Source organism: Lissotriton vulgaris, chromosome 8 (assembly GCF_964263255.1).
Source record: "Lissotriton vulgaris chromosome 8, aLisVul1.2, whole genome shotgun sequence".
In the NCBI taxonomy this organism is placed as follows: domain Eukaryota; kingdom Metazoa; phylum Chordata; class Amphibia; order Caudata; family Salamandridae; genus Lissotriton; species Lissotriton vulgaris.
Window position 1 is genome coordinate 1,145,116,459 of NC_141696.1, and position 24,804 is coordinate 1,145,141,262.

Here is a 24,804-nt window from a genome sequence, read left to right on the forward strand (position 1 = left end):
TGTGTGGTCGTGCCGTCGACGCCCATTTCAGGTTGTGAGTCCCTTGTTTTCTCTATTGTTTTGTCCCCCCACCCAACTTTCTCAGGGTTCTTGATATATAGACCTCCTGGCCTGCGGGGTCCCTTTTTTGATGAGTTACAGACAGTAATTACAACACTTTGTCTGAAGACAGAACACTGCATAGTGTTAGGGGATTTTAATATACATATGGACGCTGAGACGGACGGTGATGCAATTAAAATCAATGACATCACCGCCCCGCTGGGTCTTACTCCCTATCTGTCGGGTTCGACCCATGATAAGGGCCACACTCTTGATCAAGTGTTTTCCACCATCCCTCTCGTCATGGCCTGTCCCGTCCCTGTTCTTTGGTCGGACCATTTTTTTATATGTTTTCAAATTCAGGGAACGAGCAAATCACCCTGTGTAAAATCTAACCATCTTAGGCACCCCAGCCGGCCTTATCACCGGGTCACTCCTGAAAGTTTGGCTCAGGCCTGCCTGGAACATCCCTGTAATTTATCAGGTGACTTAGACAGTGACCTAGGCTCGCTACAGAAGTGGCTGGTTGAGCGGCTAGATGAACTTGCTCCACTTTCCACGCCCCGCTCATCTACTAAGCGGAGCTCGGCGCCATGGTTTTCGGAGTCTTTGGCTCTATCCCGACGCAACTGTAAGGTAGCCGAGAGGCTTTGGCGTAAGCAATATGATGCGGAAGACAAGGCTGCCTACAAGGCCTCTATTAAGATATATCATGCTGACATTCTGGCTGCAAAAAAAAGCTATTTTTCCACTAGAGTTGAGTCGGCGCCCAACTCTTGTAGGGAAATTTTTACCATTGTCAAGGAGTTTGTCTCCCCTAAAGCTAGTGCAGTTTCTCATGAGTTTTCTGAGCCATGGGTTATCTCGCTGGCAAACTTCTTTACAACAAAAATTAAACAGATTCAAGACTCCTTTCCCTCCTCTGGCTTGAGCGCAGTTTCCAACTCTAGTAACCCATCTACTCTATCAACCGAGTCAAGTCCTGTTCTCTTCGAGTTTCCAGCTATGTCTGTTTCCACCTCTCTTGACCTACTCCTCAAGATCAAGTCAGGCTCCCCTTTGGACCCTTGTCCTGCTACCTTCTTGGCCAGTTCCGCGAAGATTCTGAACCCTTTGATCAATCCAGTTCTCAATCTATCGCTGGCGAGTGGCATTGTCCCTCTGGCTTGGAAACAGGCAATGGTTGTCCCACTTCTTAAAAACCTGGCCTTGATCCTGAGAATCATGCTAACTATAGGCCAATTTCGCTTTTACCGGGTTTAGCAAAGATCGTGGAAAAGCACGTCCACTCTGTGCTCTCCACTTTTCTTGAAACTCATGGCCTACTTCATTCTACCCAGTCAGGCTTTCGCTCCAATCTGAGTACCGAGACTGCTCTCCTGGAGGTAAATGAAGCCATTAAGGAAGTACTTGACTCAGGTGGAAGAGCTATGCTGGTGATGTTAGATCTGTCGGCGGCCTTTGACACTGTCCCTCATGAGGGTCTCCTCAGCAGACTTTGAGATCGGTCTGAGAGGGACGGTGTTGAGCTGGCTTAGATCTTATCTAGCGGGTCGTCGACAGGTGGTCTGGGTCCCCCCGTACTCTGCCGAAGTGCCGCCTTTGGAGGTCGGAGTTCCTCAAGGGTCGGTGCTTAGCCCGACCCTTTTTAACATCTTTATGACTCCCTTGGCGGTACTGGCGGAGTCTTTTGGGGCCCAGATAATATCATACGCTGATGACACCCAGCTTCTCTTCACCTGTAGAAAGGGTGCCGAGTTCGACGGAGAGGGCATCCGCGGGTGCCTTGGGGCTGTTTTCGACTGGTTTCAGCGAAACAGCCTCAAGTGCAACCCTGACAAATCGGAGGTGCTTTTCTTCGGGTGTCAGGCTGACCCGCCATGGCAGGATTGGTGGCCTGTGAATGTTTCCTCCCTCATCTTCCTCCTCGGTTGCTAAAAACCTCGGGGTTAAAATTGATAATAGTCTATCATTGAAGTCTCAGATCATAGGCCTAACTGGTACCTGTTTTGGTCTTCTTAAAATGCTACGCAAGTTTCTCCCTTTGCTCCCTCTGGTCTCTAGGAAGGACGACGGTTCAGGCCTTAATCTGCTCCAGGCTTGATTACTCAAATGTTTTATATTTGGGTCTTCCGGACTACCTATTGCAAAAACTACAAGTGGTCCAAAACTCGGCGGCAAGGGCCATTTTTGGCCTCCCCCGCCATGCTAGAGCCTCGGATTTGTTACTCTCCCTTCACTGGCTTCCTGTCAGAAAGCGGATTGTTTTTAAGGCACTTACATTGGCACACAAGGCATTCCATGGTGTAGGTGCTAAGTACATCCAGAAACGTCTTACCTTTTACAAACCGACAAGATCCCTCAGATCAGAATCTCTTGGTCTGGCAACGGTCCCTACTATCAGGAGAGCTAGGGTAGGGGGGTGCTCCTTTAAACATCTTGCTCCCAAGTTGTGGAACACCCTCCCCCTGGCACTCCGTTGTACTTCGAACCTGCTGGCCTTTAGAAAAGGTTTGAAAACTTGGCTCTATAGTCAATGATAGGTCTGTTTCCTTTTTATTTTTCCCTTCTGTTTCAGCTATGGGTCAGAAAGCGCCGGGACACTCCTCGGAGTAGCCGAGCGCTATATTAGACACCCATAACATAACATAACATAACACCACGAGGTCTGTAACCTGTGCTTCTCTCCAGAACACGACGAATCCAGCTGTACAGCCTACGCGTCCTTTCGATCTAAGAAAAACATCAGAGATCGGAGGGCCCGTCGACACGACATGCAGAGATCAGCTCCGGAACCTGTGGATATCTTAGAGGAGGTTCCGCACGTTCCGGAGGAAAATTCAGATGATCGCCAAATCGTCGTATCGGAGGCAGACGACTCCGACGACTCCATACCATTGGGTCAGCGTGTGAGTAATACTGCCCCTGCACCACACACAGCACCCAAACCGAAGGCAAAGGTCAACACTCCGCCTCCTGGGCCCAGTCGCGACCGAAAAATCACTTCGAAAGCCCCGCCATCGAGCCCGGCACCGAAGAAAATAAGTGCGCTTTCCGGCATCTCCTTACCGAGCAAGCCGCACGTGCAGATTCCATCGGCACCGAAACCGGAAGAAGTCTCTGCTCCGAAACCGTCGACTTATAAAGACAAAGGTGCGAAGCCAGCGTCCGACGCCTCAAAGCCGACAAGACCAGCTTCCACTCCGAAACCATCGTCTTGGGTATCTAAACCGACAAGGCCTGATTTCGATGCGCCCAAGCCCTCGAAACAGCCTACCACACTGAAAACAACACCTTCGGTGCCGAAAACTACGCCAAAGGACACTGTAACACCTCCTAAGGCTAAAGACAAGCAGCAACCTCGTTCGGATCCGAAAAAATCGGCGTCGACAAAGGTTCCACAAGGAGAAGAACTTTTCAAACCTGATCCTCTGCAAAAGAAGATCTACATTGACCCAAAAACAGGTGCGGTATCCACTATACCACACAAGAAGAGGAAGGCAGATATAACACCCACTTGTAGTACCTGCCAAGAAGGACTCTGCCACATCTCCTATTCTCCTATACTTCCTTTTCCAGCCTACATTAAAGGACAACTACAATTAGATTCACTAGTTGTATCAAATGCTAAGAAAAGGGCAAATTAACAAACGTCAGGTGAGGCACCCCCACCTCACAAAGACTCCAAGGTAATAGACGCTTCAGGCAAAAGAATAGCTGTGCAATCTACCAACATATGGCGTATAGCCAACACATAAGCCCTCCTTTCAAGATATGATAGTGCTCACTATGAAAAGTTAGAGAAACTACTAGAACATCTACCAGACCAATATAAGGCGCAGGCAAACGGCCTCATACAAGAAGGCAAGCTAATTTCCAATGCCTCAATCAAGTGTGCACTTGATGTGGCAGATACTGCATCCAGAGCTGGCAACACTAGTGTCCTACTTAGAAGACGTGTGTGGCTATGCATTTCAGGATTTAAACAGGAAGTGCAAACTACCATTTTAAATCAACCATTTAATCAAAGACAATTGTTTGACCAGAGGTAGACACAGCACTTGAAAAGATGAAGATGGACATGGATACTCAAAATCTATGGGAGCTTTACAGTTCACAAAAGCTAAAAGTTCCTTTTGTTGCTCCTTCTACAGAGGAGGCTCCAAACAGACTGGAGCAGACAATACAACATCCTTCAAATCTAACACACAGACATCCTCTAACAAAGGATATTTTAGAGGAGGATATAGAGGAAACAACAACAAAGGAAGAGGTAGGGGTAACAACAATAATTGAACCTCTTCCACAACAAAACAGTGACTTTCCTCTGCTCCCCCAACAGCATTCCACTCCTATGAGGGGCAGATTAACACAGTTCCTACCTGTCTGGAATTCCATCACAACAGACAAGTGGGTAAGACAAATTATCCAGTATGGCTACTGCCTGGAACTTACAGCAACACCTCCAAACATACCACCCAGGCAGCGTCCAATGACTGCAGAACACCTTACTCTGCTCAAACAAGAAGTCCTGTCACTTCTTCAAAAGGACACAATAGAAATAGTTACTTTACAACACCAAGGAACAGGTGTTTACTCGCTGTACTTTCTAATACCCAAGAAGGATGGGACACTAAGACCAATTCTCAACCTCAGGCCCCTCAATCATTGCATACAATCAGATCATTTTCATATGATCACTTTACAACAAATGCTCCCACTGCTGCAACAAGGCGATTTCCTTACAACACTAGATCTAGATGCCTACTTTCACATTCCTATGCATCCTGCTCACAGGAAGTATCTAAGGTTTGTACTGGAAGGACAACATTATTAATTCAAAGTCCTTCCATTCGGAGTTACAACAGCACCAAGAGTATTTACAAAGTGCCTAGCAGAAGTAGCAGCACATCTCAGGAAAAAACAAATACATGTCTTCCCTTATCTAGACGATTGGCTCATAAAAGCCATGTCATTCAATCAGTGTGTTCAACATACACATCAAACAATTCAAACATTGCATGACTTAAGGTTCACAATCAACTACACCAAGTAAACCCCCTCATATACATCAGTATCTAGGAGCTACAAAAAAACACGTCTACAGCTCTAGCGTATCCCAGTCCAGCAAGGACACAGAGCATTCAGTCCTTAGTCATAGTCTTCCAACATCAACAATCTCTGCAAGCCAGAGTGTTCATGAGGCTGATAGGCGCATGATGGCATCTTGCATTTTCATAGTACTAAATGCAAGACTGCTGATGCGTCCGTTACAGGAATGTCTAGCATAACAATGGAGCCAGGCTCAAGGGCAACTAACAGATCTGGTGTTGGTGGACAGCCGCACACTTCGCACTCTGCAGTGGTGGAACACCAAAAACTTGACAAGGGAGCGGTCGTTCCTCGAACCGGTTCCACAAATAGTACTCACAGCAGACGCATCTCACAGGATGGGTAGCCCATCTCCTACATCATACAACTCAAGGGCAATGGAACATTCAACAAAGACTGCTCCATATCAACCATCTAGAGCTGCTAGCAATATTCTTAGCACTCAAAACATTCCAACTACAAGTACAAAACAAAGCTGTCTTAATCCGGACAGAAAACATGACAGCTATGTATTATATACAAAAACAGGGGGGACACACTCTCTACAACTGTCCCAGCTTGCACAGAACATTTGGAGATGGGCCATTTCACAAAACATATATCTGTTAGCAGAGCACCTTCCAGGAGTTCACAATCAGATAGCAGATCTGTTGAGTCGGCAGACACAACAAATTCACGAATGGGAACTACATCCGCAAGTTCTTCAACCATTTTTTCACAAGTATGTATGCATGTATAAACCATTTTATAGCGCGCTCTATTACTTGAGAGTATCCTGGCGCGATGGTGAAAGGCAGAAGAATACAAGGCAGAGACCAGCTTAAGTCACACTAGAAAATAGATGGGTTTTCAGATTCTTCTTAATCTGGGCTACGCACTGTATGGAGCGCAGATGGAGGGGGAGGGCATTCCAGGCCCGAGCAGCATCCACGGCTATGGACTGGCCCCTAGTCTAGTTTGCTTAAAGCGAGGAAGAGTCATCTTGAACAGGGAGGACGATCTAAGAGCTCGTGTGGGAGCGTAGAAGCTGAACCGTTTCTTCAAATAGGCAGGCCCTTGATAGTGGGTTGCTCTAAACGAGAGCACTAGGGATTTGAACAAGATGCGTTGTGACACTGGCAGCCAATGAAGGCTGCACATGTGAGAACAGACGCTCTTCCATCGCGGAACATTAAATAGGAGACGGACAGCGGCATTTTGGATAACCTGCATGCGTTTAACCAGGTAGGCAGGAATGCCGCTAAACAGAGCGTTCGCGTAGTCCAACCGTGCCAGGATGAGGGCACGCGCAACAGTCTCTTTTGCTTCTCTAGGAAGCAATTGAAAAAATCTTCGTAGCATCCTCAGAGTAGCAAAACATGTCCCCGATAGTTTCTTTATATGGTCCTCAAATCTGAGGTTTTCCCCAAACCATATACCAAGATTTTTTGCAGGGCCTCCCATCACCTTGGGGCTGGGAATATTCGAGGGCCACAGCGAGTTTTTAAAGTTAGAGGGGAAAGCACCGTAGAAGAGGACCTCAGATTTGTCCTCATTACATTTTAGCTGAGCCATAGTCAGCCAGCGAAAAACTGAGGATAAACAAAGCTGGACTGTTGAAGTATCCAGATGGTCATCTGGCCAGGTAAACAACAACTGTGTGTCGTCAGCGTATCCGATGATCTTAGCCACGTACAAGTGGGGGCATCCAGACATAGATCTGTTCGCCACACACAAAAACGCAAAATGCCCAAACTTCGCCGTCAGGTTTCCACACCCGCTGTCCAAGGGCAATGCGATATGGGTGAACTGGTCAGGCAGATTTGCGTACGCTTTTCCACCAATACCACTAGTACCACTAGTGGTTCGCTAGCTCAGGCAACAGTCTCTCAAATTAATCCTGGTAGCTCCCACATGGGCACGCCAACCATGGTTCACCACACTGCTAGAACTCTCTCTAGTTCCACACCAAAGGTTACACCTAACACCATCTCTGCTAACGCAGAACCATGGAGACCCAAATCAACTGAATCTGGTGATATGGCTCCTGAAGTCTTAGAGTTTGGTTATCTTAACCTACCTCCAGACTGTATGAAAATTATTATAGAGGCCAGGAGATCTACTACAAGAGCTTGTTATGCTGCTAAATGGAAGAGATTTGCCATTTATTACAACAATAACCAAATAGATCCCCTGGATGCTTATATCCAAAATACCATTTGCTACCTTTTACATTTATAAAGATGTAACTTGGCATATTCATCCATACGCCTGCACCTTGCAGCATATTTACAAAACAGACATCTGTCTCTTTTTAGAGTACCTGCTATTAAAGCATTTATGGAAGAATTAAAAAGAGTCATTCCCCCCAGGTTACCTCCTTCTCCAGTATGGAACCTAAATGTTGTTCTTACAAGACTCATGGGACCACCTTTTGTACCTTTACACAAATGTGAACTGCAATTCCTCACATGGAAAACAGCTTTCCTTATTGCTATTACCTTTCTTAGAAGGGTTAGTGAGATAAAAGCTTTTAAAATACAAGAACCATTTTTACAGCTACATCGTAACAAGGTGGTTCTAAGAACTAATCCTGAATTCTTCCAAAAGTCATTACTCCTTTTCATTTACACCAATCTGTAGAGTTACCGGTCTTTTTCCAAAACCCTGACTCTGTAGCAGAAAGAGCTCTTCATACACTAGATATTAAAAGAGCTCTTCTCTACTATATAGATAGGACTAAATCTTTTCGAAAAACAAAACAATTGTTTGCATCTTTCTCTCCACCCCATAAAGACAACCCCATCTCTAAGGGTGGGATTGCAAGGTGGATTGTCAAATGTATACAAATATGCTACCAAAAAGCCAAACGTACATTAACAGTTCCTCCTAGAGCGCACTCCACACGCAAAATAGGAGCTTCTATGGCTTTTTCAGGGAACATTCACCTACAAGACATCTGCAAGGCAGCAACATGGTCTACAACACACACATTCACTAAACATTACTGTGTTGATGTGCAAGCCAAGCAGCAAGCTGCAGTAGGCAAGCTGTCCTTCAAACTCTCTTTCAAACTACAGCAACAGATACAGGTGGCCATTGCTAGGGGAGACACTGCTGCACAATCGATGCAGTGTAGTATCTGCAGCTCATATGCCTCGAACAGAAAATGCTACTTACCAGTATGCATCTGTTCTTGGCATGTAGAGCTGCAGATTACTACACGCCCTCCCGCCTCCACGGAACATGTATCTGTTCCAGTTTTCATATTACTTAGATGCACACGCATGGACATCTTTCTCTTTACTTCTATTAACTCCATCATTTCCCATCATGGGGAAAAACAATCTAAGGATGGAGCCGATGCCCATGCGCACTATCGTCCAAGGGAGAAGTCTCCTATCTCGTGACTACAAAAGACTTCTTCCAAGACGACAACAGCATGCAATCATCCGAGCTCAACACCAGGTGGTGATCTAATGCACAGTGTAGTAATCTGCAGCTCTACATGCCAAGAACAGATGCATACTGGTAAGTAGCATTTTCCTTTTAATACTTTGATTATCTAGCTGTAGATTGTATTTTCCAATGATTATACATTGTTTTCTGTTACAGCAGAAGATGATTCTAAGCTGGATGATGTACAGTCCTTGGGTTCTGGTGGTGGAGGAGAGTATGAGCCAATTAGTGATGATGAATTGGATGAGATACTAGCTGATGATGCTGAAAAAAGAGATGACCAACAGGATGACGAGAAAACTTCTGGTAAGAAAGTTAATTGGACTTTTTGTTTGCTTTCACGGTTTAGATTTCTGTTTTTACGCTTGCCCTGGATACTCCACACACAGGTTCATGGTTGATCAAGCGAATGTGAAAATCTCATGCCACTTTAAAAACCTCATTATCAGCCGACCAGACTTGGCTGCTAGTATACCAGATGGTTGGAATTTGCAATTCTGGCTTGTAACACACACTTAAATTTAGCTACTCCAGGTTATCCAGCCCAGGATGGGAATTGACATGTTTACTCAGCTATACCAGGTTAAAAAACGCATGCAGATCCCTGTACTGGGCCCTGTTCCGATCCTATTTACCACCTGCGCTGTGCAGGTTGTAAATAAGTTTGGGAGATCCATTGCAGGGCACTTGGGAGCTTGAAATAGTGGTTTGAGAGGGCGTTCAGAGAAGATTGTGACTTGGCTGGGGTGGGGGACGTTGCTGGTTTCAGGTGGGTGCTGCATTGTGCAGATGCCCAGAGCCCCTGCCTATGGTGTACATTTGTTCCCAGTTTTCCTCAGGTAGGATTAGCAGCTGTGGTGAAATCACACCTTGTAGTGATGCATGAGGGAACCCCGGGCTCCTTTGTGAAAATACAAGGTTTTTCAGTATGTTTCTCGGATGTTAACTTAATGCTCTTTGTAGGGATAAAGTTTAAAGAGGACACCTCCTGGTGCCTAGTGTAGATTGAACTACTGCAGGTTAGGGGTCTCGAATTTCACTGCCTCGAATTTAGAAACATGCACTGATTCAGCATTGGTATGTTGTGCCTGAATGAGAATAAGTGCAAGTCTTTTGCATATATCTGCATTCGAATACACAGTGCACCGGTTTTAAAAAAAAAAGTATTTTTATTAGATCTTTTGTTAGCAATGTCACAGACAAGAGGATACACCAAAGATAGCCTAGATACAAGAGAGCAGTGACACTTGGGATCACAAAATACATCGACTCAATTTGGGGCCACAAACTTAACATTGATAGGCAGCATGTCCATAGTCCATTAGTGCATTAGTCATCACTCAACATGAGGCTGTATGTGTCTGAGCATTTCAACACCACTCCCTAAGTTGATTCCATGTAAATGTAGTGTATTTTGTAAAGCGCACAGCTGCCTCAACGGGGCGTCCCGGCGCTGTATAACGCTGTGGAACCCTTCCTGGCTCTCCCTGTGAGATGCCCCTCCTGGGCACCCCCAAGGTGAAGCCAGGCATCCCAGTGTTGTAGGGGCCGTAGTGGAGATTAAGCAAGCTATTGCCCAGAGTTGCAGCGTGGGACCCATGATTGAGTCCGCGGACATTGAGCCCAAGACCCTGCAGCGTCGGGACTTGAACCCTGCTCTAACCAGTGTGCCACACTTCTCCACTAGTGACATTGTTGGGCCCCATGTCTTGGTGAATTTCGTCGGGCACCCTCTGGCCTCATATGTGACTTTTTCAGTGGCCATGTGTAGATCCATCCCAACTTTCAATTATTGGAACTTGGGGGCACTCGATGCACCCCAGTGTCTAGCAATGGCTTGCCTAGCCTCCACTAGTCCTGAATTCATAAACCAGTTTTACGCCAGGAAGGTCTACTTCTGTGTGGATGCCCAGCAAAATGTATTTAGGATCCATCAGTATTGTTTCACTCATTTATCCCATTGATTTGTGTAGTCCTTTATTTATTTGTTTGCATAAGTTAATTAAAACCATTGCATTACAATAAAACGGTAAAAAAGGAGTATCCTTAGAGAACTTTGCTTGAGAGAAAAACTAACCACCTGCCAGGAAGCCTCTGCAGTATGCTTCATACAGAAAGAGCCTTCTATCCTGGCCCGCTGCGGATGATTTGTACAAACTTATAAGGTATGCTATGTACCATCGCAAGGCCTCCCGACCTAGCCCTCGATCTGTCCAAACGCTAATACTGGATTATTTTAAACAAAGGCCTGCGAAAGAACATTCTCCTACACAGTCTCAAACACAAGCACTTTATAAGAAAAAGAGTACCAGTGAAAAGAATGGAAACCAAAGTAGTCTAGGTGATTTGAAGGAGCTAGTAGGGTGGCATTCTCTTATGAGACCAGCCAAAGGGCAACACCCAATATCAAACATAAGAAGTCCCTAGTCAAACGCTGGCATTTAACTATTGCACTTTCCCAGATTTTTCTTTTACCTCTATGAATTGTGATGATCTTTTTTACTGTTTTACTGTTTTATTGTAATGCAATGGTTTTAATTAACTTATGAAAACAAATAAATAAATTACTACTACATTGAGTTCATCCACAATATCGGTCCAGTTCTGTTGGATGCTAGGGAATTCCCATTTTGTGTGCATGTATGACCCATGCTCCGCCCTACAGCGAAGGCAACTAGTTGAATCCGTTCTACCAAAGCCATGAAGACTGGCCCTATCAAAATAGATTGTATGAAGGAATTTAAATTCGATCAGTCGAAGTCTCGCTTTAATTGTGACTTCCCTAGGGTGCATCAGGGCAGTATCCCAGTCCAGGTCCTCAAATTCTCTCACTTCGCTTTCCCAGCATTGTCTTAGTTTCGTCAGAGATTTAGGACTATTATTAATAATCATTCTATTGATACATGACACTGCTTTTTCTGGGATCTCCCCCATAAGCAGTCTCTCTTCTAGAGGTGCGTACTCTATTTTTCATTGTCTAATTTCTCTGTCACCGAAGCATAGTATAGCTGTAGGTATTTGTAGTGCTGTCTTGCTAAGTTGATAAACTCCCTGAAGGGAGTTAAAAGGAATTGGGGCCCCACCTTCTATTATGCTATTATGTCTCCCAGTTTAGAGATCCACAGCGTATCCCAGGCTCTGAAACCCTGTTGACTTTTCTTCAGGCATTTTCCTTCCCAGAAGGGGGGGGGGAATCTGTTGTGTGATTTGTGTTACAATTCATCCATCTTTCTGCCCCCAGCCAAGCTTCTATCACTACCTGTGTTGCTGGTAAGATTCTTTACCCCATCCTGCTTTAGAGATAGTGTATGCAAGTGTGGGCTTGGAATTTAGTCCGTTCAAGGGCGTTTGTTGGGTGATCTCCCAGCATGTGTCCCCATTCATTTATCACTATTAAGTGTGTCACCCAGTGTGAGAAAGTGCCATCTTTCTTGCATTTGTGTGCCCCCACTTTTTGCTGAATTGCTGATGTGCTTTGACTGAGTGTGCCCTGGGCTCCTGCCAACCAGGTGCCCAGGGCCTGTGTTCCTTCCCTAAAACTGTGTTGAAACTAAAACCCAATTTGCATCTCTGGCCACCTGTCAGCCCCTAGTAAATGGTACCCTAGGTACCCAGGGCATGGTGACCAGAGAAGACCCCTAAGGGCTGCAGCACTTATTGTGCTACACGTAGCGGCCCTGTACCCTGACACCACACGCTGCCTTTGCAGGCTGAGTGTCTAAGTACAGAACTAACCAAAGAGTCGACATGGCACACATCCCTGTGTGCAATTCTCCCAAAACCCACTGCCCTGGCATACATCTGCCACCCCTGTAGCTGGGTGCCCTATGCCAGTGATGTGGGCACAAGTGCATGAGCCCTGTGCCCCTACAGTACCCAGCAAAACACATAAGGTGATGGACGGAATGTTGCACATTAGCAAAATATTCACCTCCAGTCACAGATCAGGGTTTAATCCATCGTTATTTTGTTCACCACGCCACCCCAGTTCAGACATGGCCATATGCAAATCAGTCTTGACCCTGTGCCTCATGGGAACAGTCCAGCCCGAACTGCCAAGCCATGTCTTCCCTTGACCGGAATCAAGCATCCTAGGAAAGGTTTCCGGCTATCAGTCGTCATCAGCCAGGATAGCTTGACTCCAGTTGCGTAGTGATCACGGGACCCACGTCTGGGCATACTCTTCCCAAATAGGGCGAATAGCAAAACACACAAGGTGATGGACGGAATGTTGCACATTGGCAAAACATTCACCCCCAGTCACAGATCTGGGTTTAACCCATTGTTATTTTGTTCACCACGCCACTCCTGGGCACTGTAAGTGCAGTGATGCCATTAAGAGTTTATGGTGCTGGGAGGTTGTCATTACAAACTCCACAGCACCATAATGGCTACACTGAAGACTGACAAGTTTGATATCAAACTTCTCAGCACTTTGAACCCTGCACTGATGCCAGTGTAGGATTCAATGTACAATGCACCAGAGGGCATCTTAAAGATGCCCTCTGAAACCTAACCTACAATCCACGTTTTGTCTGAGGCTGCCTAGGCTGCCACACAGCAGACATGTTGCTGGACCCCTGGGTGGAGAGCCCCTCGCTCTCCTGGGCCTGGAACAATGCACATCCTGGGGGAGGTGCTTGGTCTCCACCCCCAGGATGGGCTGGGGGAAGCTTCAAAGGCCTGCCGCCTTTTGTGAGCTTCTCCAGACCACTTGCTGTACTCAGCAACTGGCCCCCACCAGTTCTGACCCCCAGTCTGGCGGGAAGACTGGCGGGAAACCCTACGTCAGGATGTGGGGTGTGCCAGCCTGTGACAACCCCACCCCTCAGGTGGGAGAGGCGAGGTGAAGCATGACCCTGGGCTCCGGCCATCTTGAAGATGGGGAGCCCTACCCAATCACAGCTAGGCTCCTGCCCCCCTCCCAGAGGAGAGGAGCAGATTAGGGGGTGCACCCACCCCAGGACAGGGACCTATTGTTCCCTGTCCTTGCCCTACCTGTAACGCCCCATAACTTAGTATTTAGGGGCACCCTGAACCTTCCTTCCTCAGATCCCGTTTTGAAAAACAAGAAGAACAAGGACGACCTGCCGTGGAGCTGCTAACCAAAGGACGACGACTACTGACTTGGCCCCAGCCCTAACGGCCTATTGATCCATGAACCTGCTCCTGCTTAATCCTGGCGTCTCCTGCGGATAGCAACCTCCAGAACCCCAGAGGACCTGCCTGCCTTGACTCTCTTAGAGACTGGAACTCCCATGAGCAGAGGCTCTGCTCCAACAACAATACCCCTGTTGCCAGCCAGGAACCACGAACCCAGCTCACTCTGCACCTGCCGAGCCCGTCCTGTGCCTGAGGGAACCAAGACCACAAGGACATCCCCCCGGCGACTGGGACCCAATTTCAATGCCCCAAGACATTCCCAGACGACACCTGCAGCCTCAGAACCAGGGACCCCTCCAACCGCGGCCAGCTGAGGGTAAGATTTCCCAACGCCAAAAGACAACCCTGCACCTGGTGCCCCACGGTCCCCTGTGCCTTTCTTTGGGGTACCTACCTCTTCTCCAAGATCCCAACTTACCTCTCGAAGTGGTGGTCGTACCTGAAGAATCTCCGTCCACGAGCCTGCAGCCTTTGTTCACTTTTGAACTTTCCCATTGGATAATATTGAGCTCCCGACTGATCAAAAGCACCCTGCACCCAGCCGCCCGAGTGCCGCTGGAAGTGCAACTACTACTCTACTCTACTTCCCTACTTGCCCTGAGTAAGTGACAAGAAGCTCATCTCCCACAGCCGCGTGGCCTGCCTGCTTGCAGCCACCAACCAAAGGCCCCCTACCCTCCATTGGATTGCATTGGGCCTACTCTCCCGGCTGCCTGTGCCGCTGATGGTGTAACAACTGTAGCCAAACAACAAGAACTAGCTCTGTTAGTGTGCTATGTGTCTGTGTGGGAAACCATTTGGCTTTTTATGAAGGCCCTCACCCACCAACCTAGTTGGTGGCATGCTTCATCATCGGGCCCCACCCGAGGCACTGAGTGTGCCTCAGGTGTGCTACGACGCCAGATTACTGCGGAGCGAGTTTTATTGAGTTTGTGAGTGTGCTATACGTGTGTGTTGCGTGAGATTTTAAAATACTGTCCTTGGGGTCCCAAAGGTTGCTTTATTGGTGGGCCTCAGGCAGTAATTAAAAACAAAGGCTTGGGACGTGCATGGTAGACTTATGGTCTCCAACCTCCAGTGCGGTCGACTAGTTTCAGCCAGGCCTTTTCTTCTACTGGCTTTCTTCAGGACCTATTATGTGTAAGGTTGTTACAGGGATCTATATGTTTGTCAGTACCCTGTGTGTGAAGCACGCGTTAAGGTGCTTGTATATGTCCTCTCAGTTTGTACATGTTAGGGATTTAAAAGATAGACAGATAAAAAAACACATAATGTAAAGGCACATAATATTCTGCCATATACATGAAGTGAGTCAGCGCCAGGTGCCTAAACGTGTCAACAAATAAGGCGGTAGTGTTGGTGCTAGTGGCGGAACGTGGCATGTAGCCGATCTCATTGGAGGCCACATGGGAGAGGCGGAGTCCCGGCTCCATAGCAACCTTTTGGAGCTGCGGGCGATTCGTCTAGCACTGAAGGCATTCCTCCCCTCTGTCCGGGGGAATGTAGTGCAGGTGTTCACGGACAACACCACCGCCATGTGGTACTGCAACAAACAAGGCGGGGTGGTGTTGTGGACCCTTTGCCAGGAGGCTCTGTGCCTCTGGCAGTGGCTGGAACATCAGGGCGTGGCCCTGGTGGTTCAACACCTGGCAGGCTCTCTGAATGCCAGGGCCGACGAACTCAGCCGTCGGTGCATGATGGATCACGAATGGCGTCTGAACTCGGATGTGGCGCAAGGCCTCGTTCAGCAATGGGGAGAGCCTTGGTTAGATCTATTCGCCACAGAAGAGAACGCGCTATGTCATCAGTTCTACGCGTTGGAATTTCCAAGGCGGCACTCGCTCGGAGACGCTTTTCGTCGCGAGTGGAGTTGCGGTCTATTGTACGCCTTTACGCCTATACCACTTCTGCCCAGAGTGCTTACGAAGGTCCGGCGCGACCGGGCCCAGGTTATCCTTGTGGCTCCGGACTGGGCACGAAGATACTGGTATCCCGAGCTACTCAGCATGTCAGTCGATCCCCCGATTCGTCTGCCTCTTCGGGAGGACCTTCTGTCGCAGCAGCAGGGGACGGTTCTGCACCCGAACCAGTCCAGTCTCCACCTACAAGCTTGGAGATTGAGCGGCAGCAGTTGAGGCCATTTGACTTGCCTCCCGAAGTCTGTGATATCATTCTGGCAGCCAGGCGTCCCTCCAAAAAGTCAGTATACACCTGCAGGTGGAACAGATTTGTGTCATGGTGCACAGCAAAGGCTGTGGACCCTCTCTCTGCACCCCTTTCTGAAGTTTTACTCTTCCCTCTTTCTCTTGCCCAGCAGGGCTCTGCTCTGGGCACTTTTAAGGGGTACCTTTCTGCTCTTTCCGCCTTCTTACGACTACCTGATCAGCCTTCCTTATTCAAGTCCCCCATTGTAAATAGATTTCTGAAGGGCATCACACACATGTTCCCTCCTGTTCCCTTCGTGATGCCCCAGTGGGACTTAAATCTTGTACTCACGTATCTGATGTGTGCTCCCTTTGAGCTTCTCCATAACTGTCCTCTCCGTCTTCTTACCCTGAAGACTGCTTTCCTGGTTGCCATCACCTCTGCCAGGAGAGTGAGTGAGCTCCAGGCTCTTTCTTCTACTCCACCTTTCCTCACTGTTCATCCGGACATGGTGGTGTTGCGTACACGACCTTCCTTTCTGCCCAAGGTTGTCACGGCCTTCCACATCGAGCAGTCCATCACCATGCCCACATTCTTTCCGCCTCTGCATCTCTCGAAAGAGGAAGAGAGGCTCCACCGTCTGGACCCAAAACGTGCGCTCTCCTATTACCTAGATCGCACATGCCAGTTCCGGGTGGATGACCAACTCTTTGTTGGTTCCGTGGGTGCGAAGAAGGGAAAGGCTGTGCACAAGAGGACCATCTCTAGGTGGATCATCTTGTGTATTCAAGCATGTTACTCCATGGCGAGGAAGGAGCCCCCGGCTGGATTGCGGGCTCACTCCACTCGGGCCACGGCAACGACAACTGCCCTGGGCCGCGGTGTCCCCCTGCAGGACATCTGTCAGGCAGCCACGTGGGCCTCGCTGCACACGTTCGCGAGACACTACTGCCTGGACAGTCAAGTCCGGAGGGATGGCTTCTTTGGCCGTTCCGTCCTCCAGGACTTTCTGGTGTGATATTGGTTCGCAGACCCACCACCGGGGTTGGTATTGCTGGGGTATCTATTCTAAGGTAAGGAATCTATCACTAACGTGTCTCTTTCAGATGCACAAGTTACTACTTGTGTAACGATATATCTGTAAGAGACATTAGTTAGTGATAGATTCCTTACCGACCCACCCATCCTCCCCGTTCTGCGAACCGATATCTAGGGTTAAGGTCATCCCCTTTCAGGGCCCTAGTGTCATGGCACCAGTGTTGGTTCTATCGTGGCTCTGCGTATCTGGCGCAGAAAAGCTGTGTTTCAGAACGGCGTCCGCGCGCATGGGCGGCATCTAAGTACTCCGACGACGTCATTCCGGCGCTAACGACGCCGACGGACGCGGAGCCGCAGACGACGCCTACTGACGTGCAGGGGTATTGCTACGCAAAAATTTCCGGATCCAGTCTGACGCCTGGGGATATTCTAATATAAGGAATCTATTTCTAACTAATGTCTCTTACAGATATATCGTTACACAAGTAGTAACTTGCGCTATAGGTGCTAGTGCCTAAATGCGGTCAAACAATGCGGTGAAGGATTTATAAAGCACTGCTTACACCCATACTGAGGGGAGAAAGCTCCATGGACCTCTGCCGGGAGCCGGGACCTTTCTGCACTCTGGAAATGGTGGAGAGAAAAACGAAAATTCATTGTGTGGGGTAGGCTTCGGCCCTGTGCTACAAGCGGTAAATGAATGCACGCCCAGTCATGGCCGGAGGCAGTATGACTGGCGGCTGTACCGCGAGCGGGGCACGCCTCTGTTACTTACTTCGCATGGTCTCCAGAACCAAAAGGAACCTGTTGTCCGGTCGTGAGCTCCGATGGGAATGAGCTCCTGGAGTTGCAGCATTTAAATACCTTTGTTGTGTCACAGGTGTACCTCATTGCTGGCAATCAGACTGAGTGAGTAGTGTTCTCCCCGATCTCGCGCTGCTCGCAGGAGGCGTGTCAGGCAGGGTCTGTGTGAGTAGCGTTCTCCTGGTGCTCATGCTACTCGCAGGGACGCATTTTCCTGTAGGGATAGACAGAAAAAAGAGATGCACATGCTCATGCCCTGATCAATGATCCCGATATATACTATGGTAAATTGAATAGTATATAAAGGACTGCGGGATCCAATGTGGTAAGTGTTACTAATGTCTCTAGAACGATGTGGAGCGTGTTGGGTGTAACAACTGTACCTTTCCGACCCTGGGAGACCCCAGAGTCTATGCCCAGAACCTTAACCTCACCAGTCGAGTACTCCCCTGAAAGCTGATAACTCACTTTTCTTCCATAGGCTAATTGCTTTTCACAGAAATTTCTTCTAAGTGTGGCGTTTTGAAACTTTGAAATATTCCTCTAAAATCAGCCGAATAACGATTTCCGAAATACTCACCTGGGATCAGGAGAGAAGCCAGTGCTGTACTTTCTAGATCAGTACTGAACCGCAAAAGTAATCCTAACTGTACTTACCAGTTACCTGCATTTTCCTCCATAGGAAACCATTGACTGTTTTTCTCAGAAATTTCTTCTAAGTGTCGATTTTTGCAAATTACAAATATTCTTTAAAAAATCGTACCAACTACTGAAACGTAAATACTTACCTGTCTTAGGTAGAGGTCCCAGTGCTGAACCTAGGAGTCAAGTACTGGATTACAAAAGTAACAAGAACCTACTGTTCGAGGCATATGAGCTGCAGATTGCCACCTAGTGTTGGGCCCGGATGTTTGCAGTTTGTTTTGTAAAAAAGTCTTTGGAAGTCACAGGATAGGTGACTCCTCCTTTGGATGATATTGCCCATGGTCATCGGCTCCATCCCCAGATATGTTTTTTTCCGCCACCAGGCTCGGATGTGTTTCAAGCGCTCCGTATTGAAACCGAATTCCTTCGGCGTGCAATCCTCACCAACTTTCAGAAAATAAGTTTCGAACGCTTCTCCACTCAACGCTATTCTTCAACGTCGAATACTTCGATTCCGGTCGACGGCCTTCAGGCCTAACTAGGCCTCAACTCCAGCTCATGGAAAGGACGCCATTCAAAAAGTGTCCTCAATTTGGGTCGAAGTTTCCCCATACCGACCTTCACGAGGTGTGTAACCTCTGCCATTCTCCGGAGCACGAGGCAAGGGACAGTTCAGCTTGTGCCTGTTTCCGCTCCAAAAAGACTATCCGGGACCAAAGAGCGAAAAGAACAATGGCCCGATCTTCATCCTCCATTCCGGACGACATCTTTGAGGAAGGCGTCAACGTCCCAGAGCAACAGGACGTCGACAGCGGTTCCGAACATGAAAAAGATTTGGATGTCGAGGACGTCACTCCAGCGCAACGGGTCGTAAGTAAGACCGTCTACCCCGACCCTTCCTCGACCCATCCAAAGAAGGCCCAGGTTACACCCTCGGACACTCCGCTTCTACTGCCCCATCTTCGGGCCCGGCAAAGAAGCCAATTAAGCCTTCGGCCGACACGGGCTCAAGTCAGCCTTCCCATGGTGCCGGCACCAACTTACCGGCACCGAAAAAGACATCAACACCAGCTACGCCGACGCCCAAACCATCGACGCCCAAACCCACAACTCCTTCGGTACCGAAACCCAGGTGGAAACCAAGCAAAGCTCCGGATTCCAAAAAACCGCCGGAACCGAAAAAAGCATCGGATCCAAAGATACAACCGGATCCGATAACAACACGCGACCCGAAAAAACCTTCGGAACCGAAAGACTCCTGCTTCCCCGACAAAGGACATTGTCAAAAAACCAAAGCAAGCCGCTTCAGTGCCGAAACCTTCCACAGCACCAAAAGATCGGCCTCCGGCAGAGGACTTATATTTTCCGGACCCTGCCCAAAAGACTCTGGCTAAGGACCAAATAACTGGACAGTTGATTTTGGCCTCAAAGAAGCGACCACTGGACAAACCAGCTCCGCTTGCAAAGAAGGACATGGCTACCTCGCCTTTAAGACCGCCTTCCCCTTCTCCTCCACCTATGCCATTACCATACGACAGCATTCCCCTACACCCTCTCATACAGATGATAGTTCTGATGATATGGGGGGGTAACATGCCTGATCTAGACACACCTACAGGATCACCTGACCCATGGGTTGATTACACCACTCCAGATGTCCCAAATGTCCCTCAGGATGACTTATATCCCTCACGGCCTTCCCCACCTGAAGACACTATAGGGTTTAACGAACTAATACACGCTGCACAATATCACGGGGTAGACATGCATATAGACCCTGTAGACGAAGACTTCCTGATGGATACCTTTGATAACGCACAAAGGTCAGCATCCTTCATACCAATGCTCAAAGGAGTAATTAAACACGCTGCTGAAGTCTTTAAAGACCCAGTCAGAACTAGAATAATTAATCCTTGTATAGAGAAGAAATATAAAGCCTCCCCTTCAGACCCAGAATACATTAAGGGGCCAGTACCACTAGACTCACTTGTAGTTTTCAACGCACGCAAGAGAGCTAACTCGCAAACATCAGGTGATGCTGCCCCACCTGATAAGGAGTCTAAGTTATAGACGCATCAGGGAAGAGAACTGCGTCTCAAGCAGCAAACATCTGGTGTATCGCCAACACACAAGCATTGCTAGCCAGATATGATAGAGCACATTATGACGAATTAGAGTCAATAATGAGACACCTCCCTGAATAGTACAGGGATAGGGCACATGAACTCAGCCAAGAGGGTAAAAACATTACAAATACCTCCATCAGATGTGCCCTTGACGCAGCTGATACTGCGTCTAAAGCAATTAACACCAGCGTCTTGTTACGCAGACATGCCTGGCTACGTATATCAGGATTCAAACCTGAGGTACAAAATGCCATTCTAAATCAACCTATCGATAAGCAACACCTATTTGGACCCAACGTGGATGTATCTCTTCAAAAAATGAAAAAAAGATACAGACACTGCCAAATCTATGGGAGCCCTGCAGTCGCAGGCTCCCAGACGTTCATTTCGTCGCTCATCCTATAGAGGTGCTACCAGAGGATATTCCTCAGACACATCCTCTGCCTCATACAAAGCATCCACACAATCCACTTACGGCAAGGGCTACCAAAGAGGTGGGTACAGGGGTAACAATAACAAGGGCAGAGGTAAAAATAACAATTCCCGCTCTGCCTCCACCCCTGCCCAATGACTCCCTTCCCCCGCCCTACTCCACTCCGGTCGGGGGAAGACTCCAACAGTACCTGCCAGCCTGGGAAAACATTGCATCAGGCAGGTGGGTGTTACAAAATGTACAATCAGGTTACTGTCTGGAACTACAATTTACCCCCCAAACATACCACCCAGGCAGCGTCAAATGTCACAGGAACATTTAACATTGCTCAGACAAGAGGTAATATCCCACCTGCAGAAAAATGCAATAGAGATAGTTCCAAAGCACCAGGAAAACAAAGGAGTATACTCACTTTATTTCCTAATATCAAAAATGGACGGATCTCCAATACCCATCCTAGACCTCAGACATCTAAACATTTACATTGTCGGACCATTTCCATATGGTCACACTTCAACAGGTCCTTCCACTACTGGGACTAAACGACTTCCTTGCCACTCTAGATCTCAAGGACGCCTACTTCCATATTCCCATCAACGCAGTGCACAGAAAATATCTCAGATTTGTGGTAGACGGGCAGCACTACCAGTTCAAAGTGCTCCCATTCGGAGTCACAACAGCGCCAAGGGTGTTTACCAAATGCCTAGCAGTGGTAGCAGCACACTTAAGAAGACAACACATTCATGTCTTCCCATATCTGGATGACTGGCTCATGAAAGCAAGCTCATACAGCCAGTGTGTACAACACACTCACGCTACCATTCAACTGCTTCACGACTTAGGATTCACAGTAAATCACACCATGTCGCATCTACAACCCTCACATATACAACAGTATCTCGGCGCTACAATAAACACCCAGTTAACACTAGCATATCCCTCTCCCGCAACAAAAGCTACTCCACATCAACCACCTAGAGTTACTAGCTGTGTTTCTAGCCCTAAAAGCTTTTCAAACTCAAGTGTCAGGCAAAGCTATCCTAGTCCGCAAAGACAATATGACAGCTATGTACTACATAAACAAACAGGGAGTGACAAACTCTCTGCAGCTATCTCAGTTAGCACTTGTACGCTATAGAATGGACCCAGTAACTAAGGACAAACTAAGATTAAAATTGAAGAAACCTATAAGTGAACAGATGAATCTACAATGAGGGAATGTTATTTAATCACATTGCCACATCAAAGAACATTTGTCATATTCATGAAACCTTCAATCATCATAATTTAAACAAGAGGTGCCCAAAGGACAGAGAAAAGGAGGGGAAGGGGTGAATTTGGTGTGAGGATCTTGGTCATATAAGAAAAAATGGAAAAGGAAGTGAAATCAATAAATCATTTCGCTGGAGTTCAGTTAATATTTACAAGCCAAAGCTACATGGATTCGTATATACATTTCTACAACACTGTGCCCTATTCATGGAACACAGTATGAAATCTCTGTTGATACAAGGGCTAGTTGTCAGAAAAGGAATGTCGACGTTTCGACCCCGTAGAAACAACGTAGGTTTGTAGACATCTTACAATGGGGTCTTCATCAGAACAGAGGTATGTGTAGGTGGGCACCAAAAGTCCTTCTACTAGGACATCGTATGGAAGCAGGGCCGGGTAGCTCCTAGGGCGTAGAGAGCGACATCCACACTAAAGTATGTAGGGCCCTGTGATCCCTTCTTAGAAGGCGGCTTTGCTGGCGAGTAGCGATTGGCTACAAACCTACGTTGTTTCTACGGGGTCGAAACGTCACCCAGGTCCCAGTACAATTGGGTCTACCCCTCTTTATGTAAAACTCTCAGTTAGCACAGCAGATATGGAGATGGGCTATACCACTAAAGATCTTCCTATGAGCCCAACACGTCCCAGGAGTACAAAACACCATGGCAGATCTGCTAAGTCGACAAACTCAGCAAATTTACGAATCGGAACTTCATCCACAAGTTCATCCACAAGTTCTTCATCCGTTCTTTCAAATGTGGGGACAACCTCAAATAGACCTCTTTGCCACCCACAAACGCAAAATGCTCAAACTTCTAAACTAAACCTATCTCCACGCCTATTAACGCAGAACCGTGGAGAGATCAGGCACCCGGACTAAGCTCAGCTCAACCTAGCGATTTGGCTCCTGAGGTCATAGAGTTTAGTTACCTCAACCTTCCCCCAGACTGTATGAACGTTCTCAAAGAAGCTAGATGCCACCACTAGAGCATGTTACGATGCTAAGTGGAAAAGGTTTGTCATATACTGCAATAACAACCAAATTGATCCTTTAGATGTGTCTATTCAACACATCATTGGATATTTACTGCACCTTCCAAAGTGTAACTTAGCCTACACGTCTATCAGGTTACACCTTGCAGCTATTGCAGCATACTTGCAAAATAGACAACATGTATCTCTTTTTAGAGTGCCAGCTATTAAAGCTTTCATGGAAGGACTCAAAAGAATAATTCCTCCCAGAACACCACCCGCACCAGTGTGGACTCTAAATGTAGTCAGGGGTGTGGAATTTAATGAAAAATGTACTTGTCCATGGGACAAGTAGCTTCATAAATCTACTTGTCCTGTAACTAAATCCACTTGTCCCTTTGGTGCCATGTAGTGCGCTGTCAAATAATGGCTGCTATCTCTTTATAGAAGAGCTCTGATAATAGCCTCTCTGGTTATGTCAGGCTAATACTATAGAAGGATTTGAATTTTGGAGGTTTTCACCAGCTCTTCTCTAATCTTTTCCCATACTGAGAAAGGACGGAAATTTACCTCTGACAACGGCAGAAATAAAGTTTCTTCGAGGACTGGGAAAAATGTGGTTGGAGAAAAAGTGAACTTGTAAACACTCAACAGGTTTCCACTGGGGCATATTCATATTAGCTCATGCTAAAATGCAATTCACAAATATTTTCTAGGACTACGGTTTCCTGGCCTACTTAAGGAAATGCATGTGAATTCATGAAAAACGGAAATCTGCATTAATACAAAGACATATTTCATGGGTGCACTTTCGTGACTTTAACATTTGAGCCCCTAATTAAATTGGAGTTAAACAGGACCTTTTGTTTTTATTAAAATGCTATCTCTTCCTATCTGTAAACTGGCTTCATTGTGTGTGACCGCATTCTGCTCTTTTACAATGTAGTTTTTTTCAGTGCCAAGAATTTCTATGGCAATGTGGCCTTTGAGACCAAATACTAGCTGTCTAGTAAGAACGCGCTGGCAAACAGCACCACGCCTACCTGATAATCCCAAGGTACAGAAAGGAGCATAGAGTAGGCCAAGTGAGTAACCAGAACATTTAAATACCCCCCATGTTGATTCAAAGTTCTTATGACACCAAGCAAGCGAAAAAAAAGTCATTGGAATCCTCTCCAGATTATCTCACTTGTCTCTTCCATCTAAGCATCTATCCATTCATCCTTTCACCCACTGATATCTAACATTTCACCTTTACATTGGCAATCATTCATTCTTTTATTCATTAGCCTTTCACCAATCTGTTCGTCCATCTGTTCATCCATCAGTCCATCCACTCATCCATATCTAAACCTACCCATCCATCTTTAAACATATCCATTTCAACCATCCATCCTTTCGCTCATCCATACACCCTCCCTTTCACTCCATCTATACACCCTTCCATTCACTCCATCTACCCACCCCCCCTTTCACTAATCCTTCCACCCACCCTTTGACCCATCCATCAATCCATCCTTCCATTCATTCATCCATTTATCCTTTACACTCATCCATCCTTTCGCTCTCTAATCCTTACACCCTGTAACCCATCTACTCATTCACCCTTTCCTT

The 24,804-nt window shown here is 47.2% G+C and overlaps 1 protein-coding gene across 3 annotated transcripts in view; it reads left to right on the forward strand.

Moving 5' to 3' along the window:
• ZC3H13 (zinc finger CCCH-type containing 13) overlaps nucleotides 1–24,804 on the forward strand; it is a 519,948-nt gene that overhangs the window by 333,695 nt on the left and 161,449 nt on the right. For 2 of the 3 annotated variants that reach the window (XM_086935008.1, XM_086935010.1), the window contains exon 17: nucleotides 8,749–8,898. In XM_086935008.1, the coding sequence (XP_086791134.1) occupies nucleotides 8,749–8,898 (150 nt within the window). The remainder of the gene's footprint in view (nucleotides 1–8,748; nucleotides 8,899–24,804) is intronic. The other variant, XM_086935009.1, reaches the window with a different exon arrangement.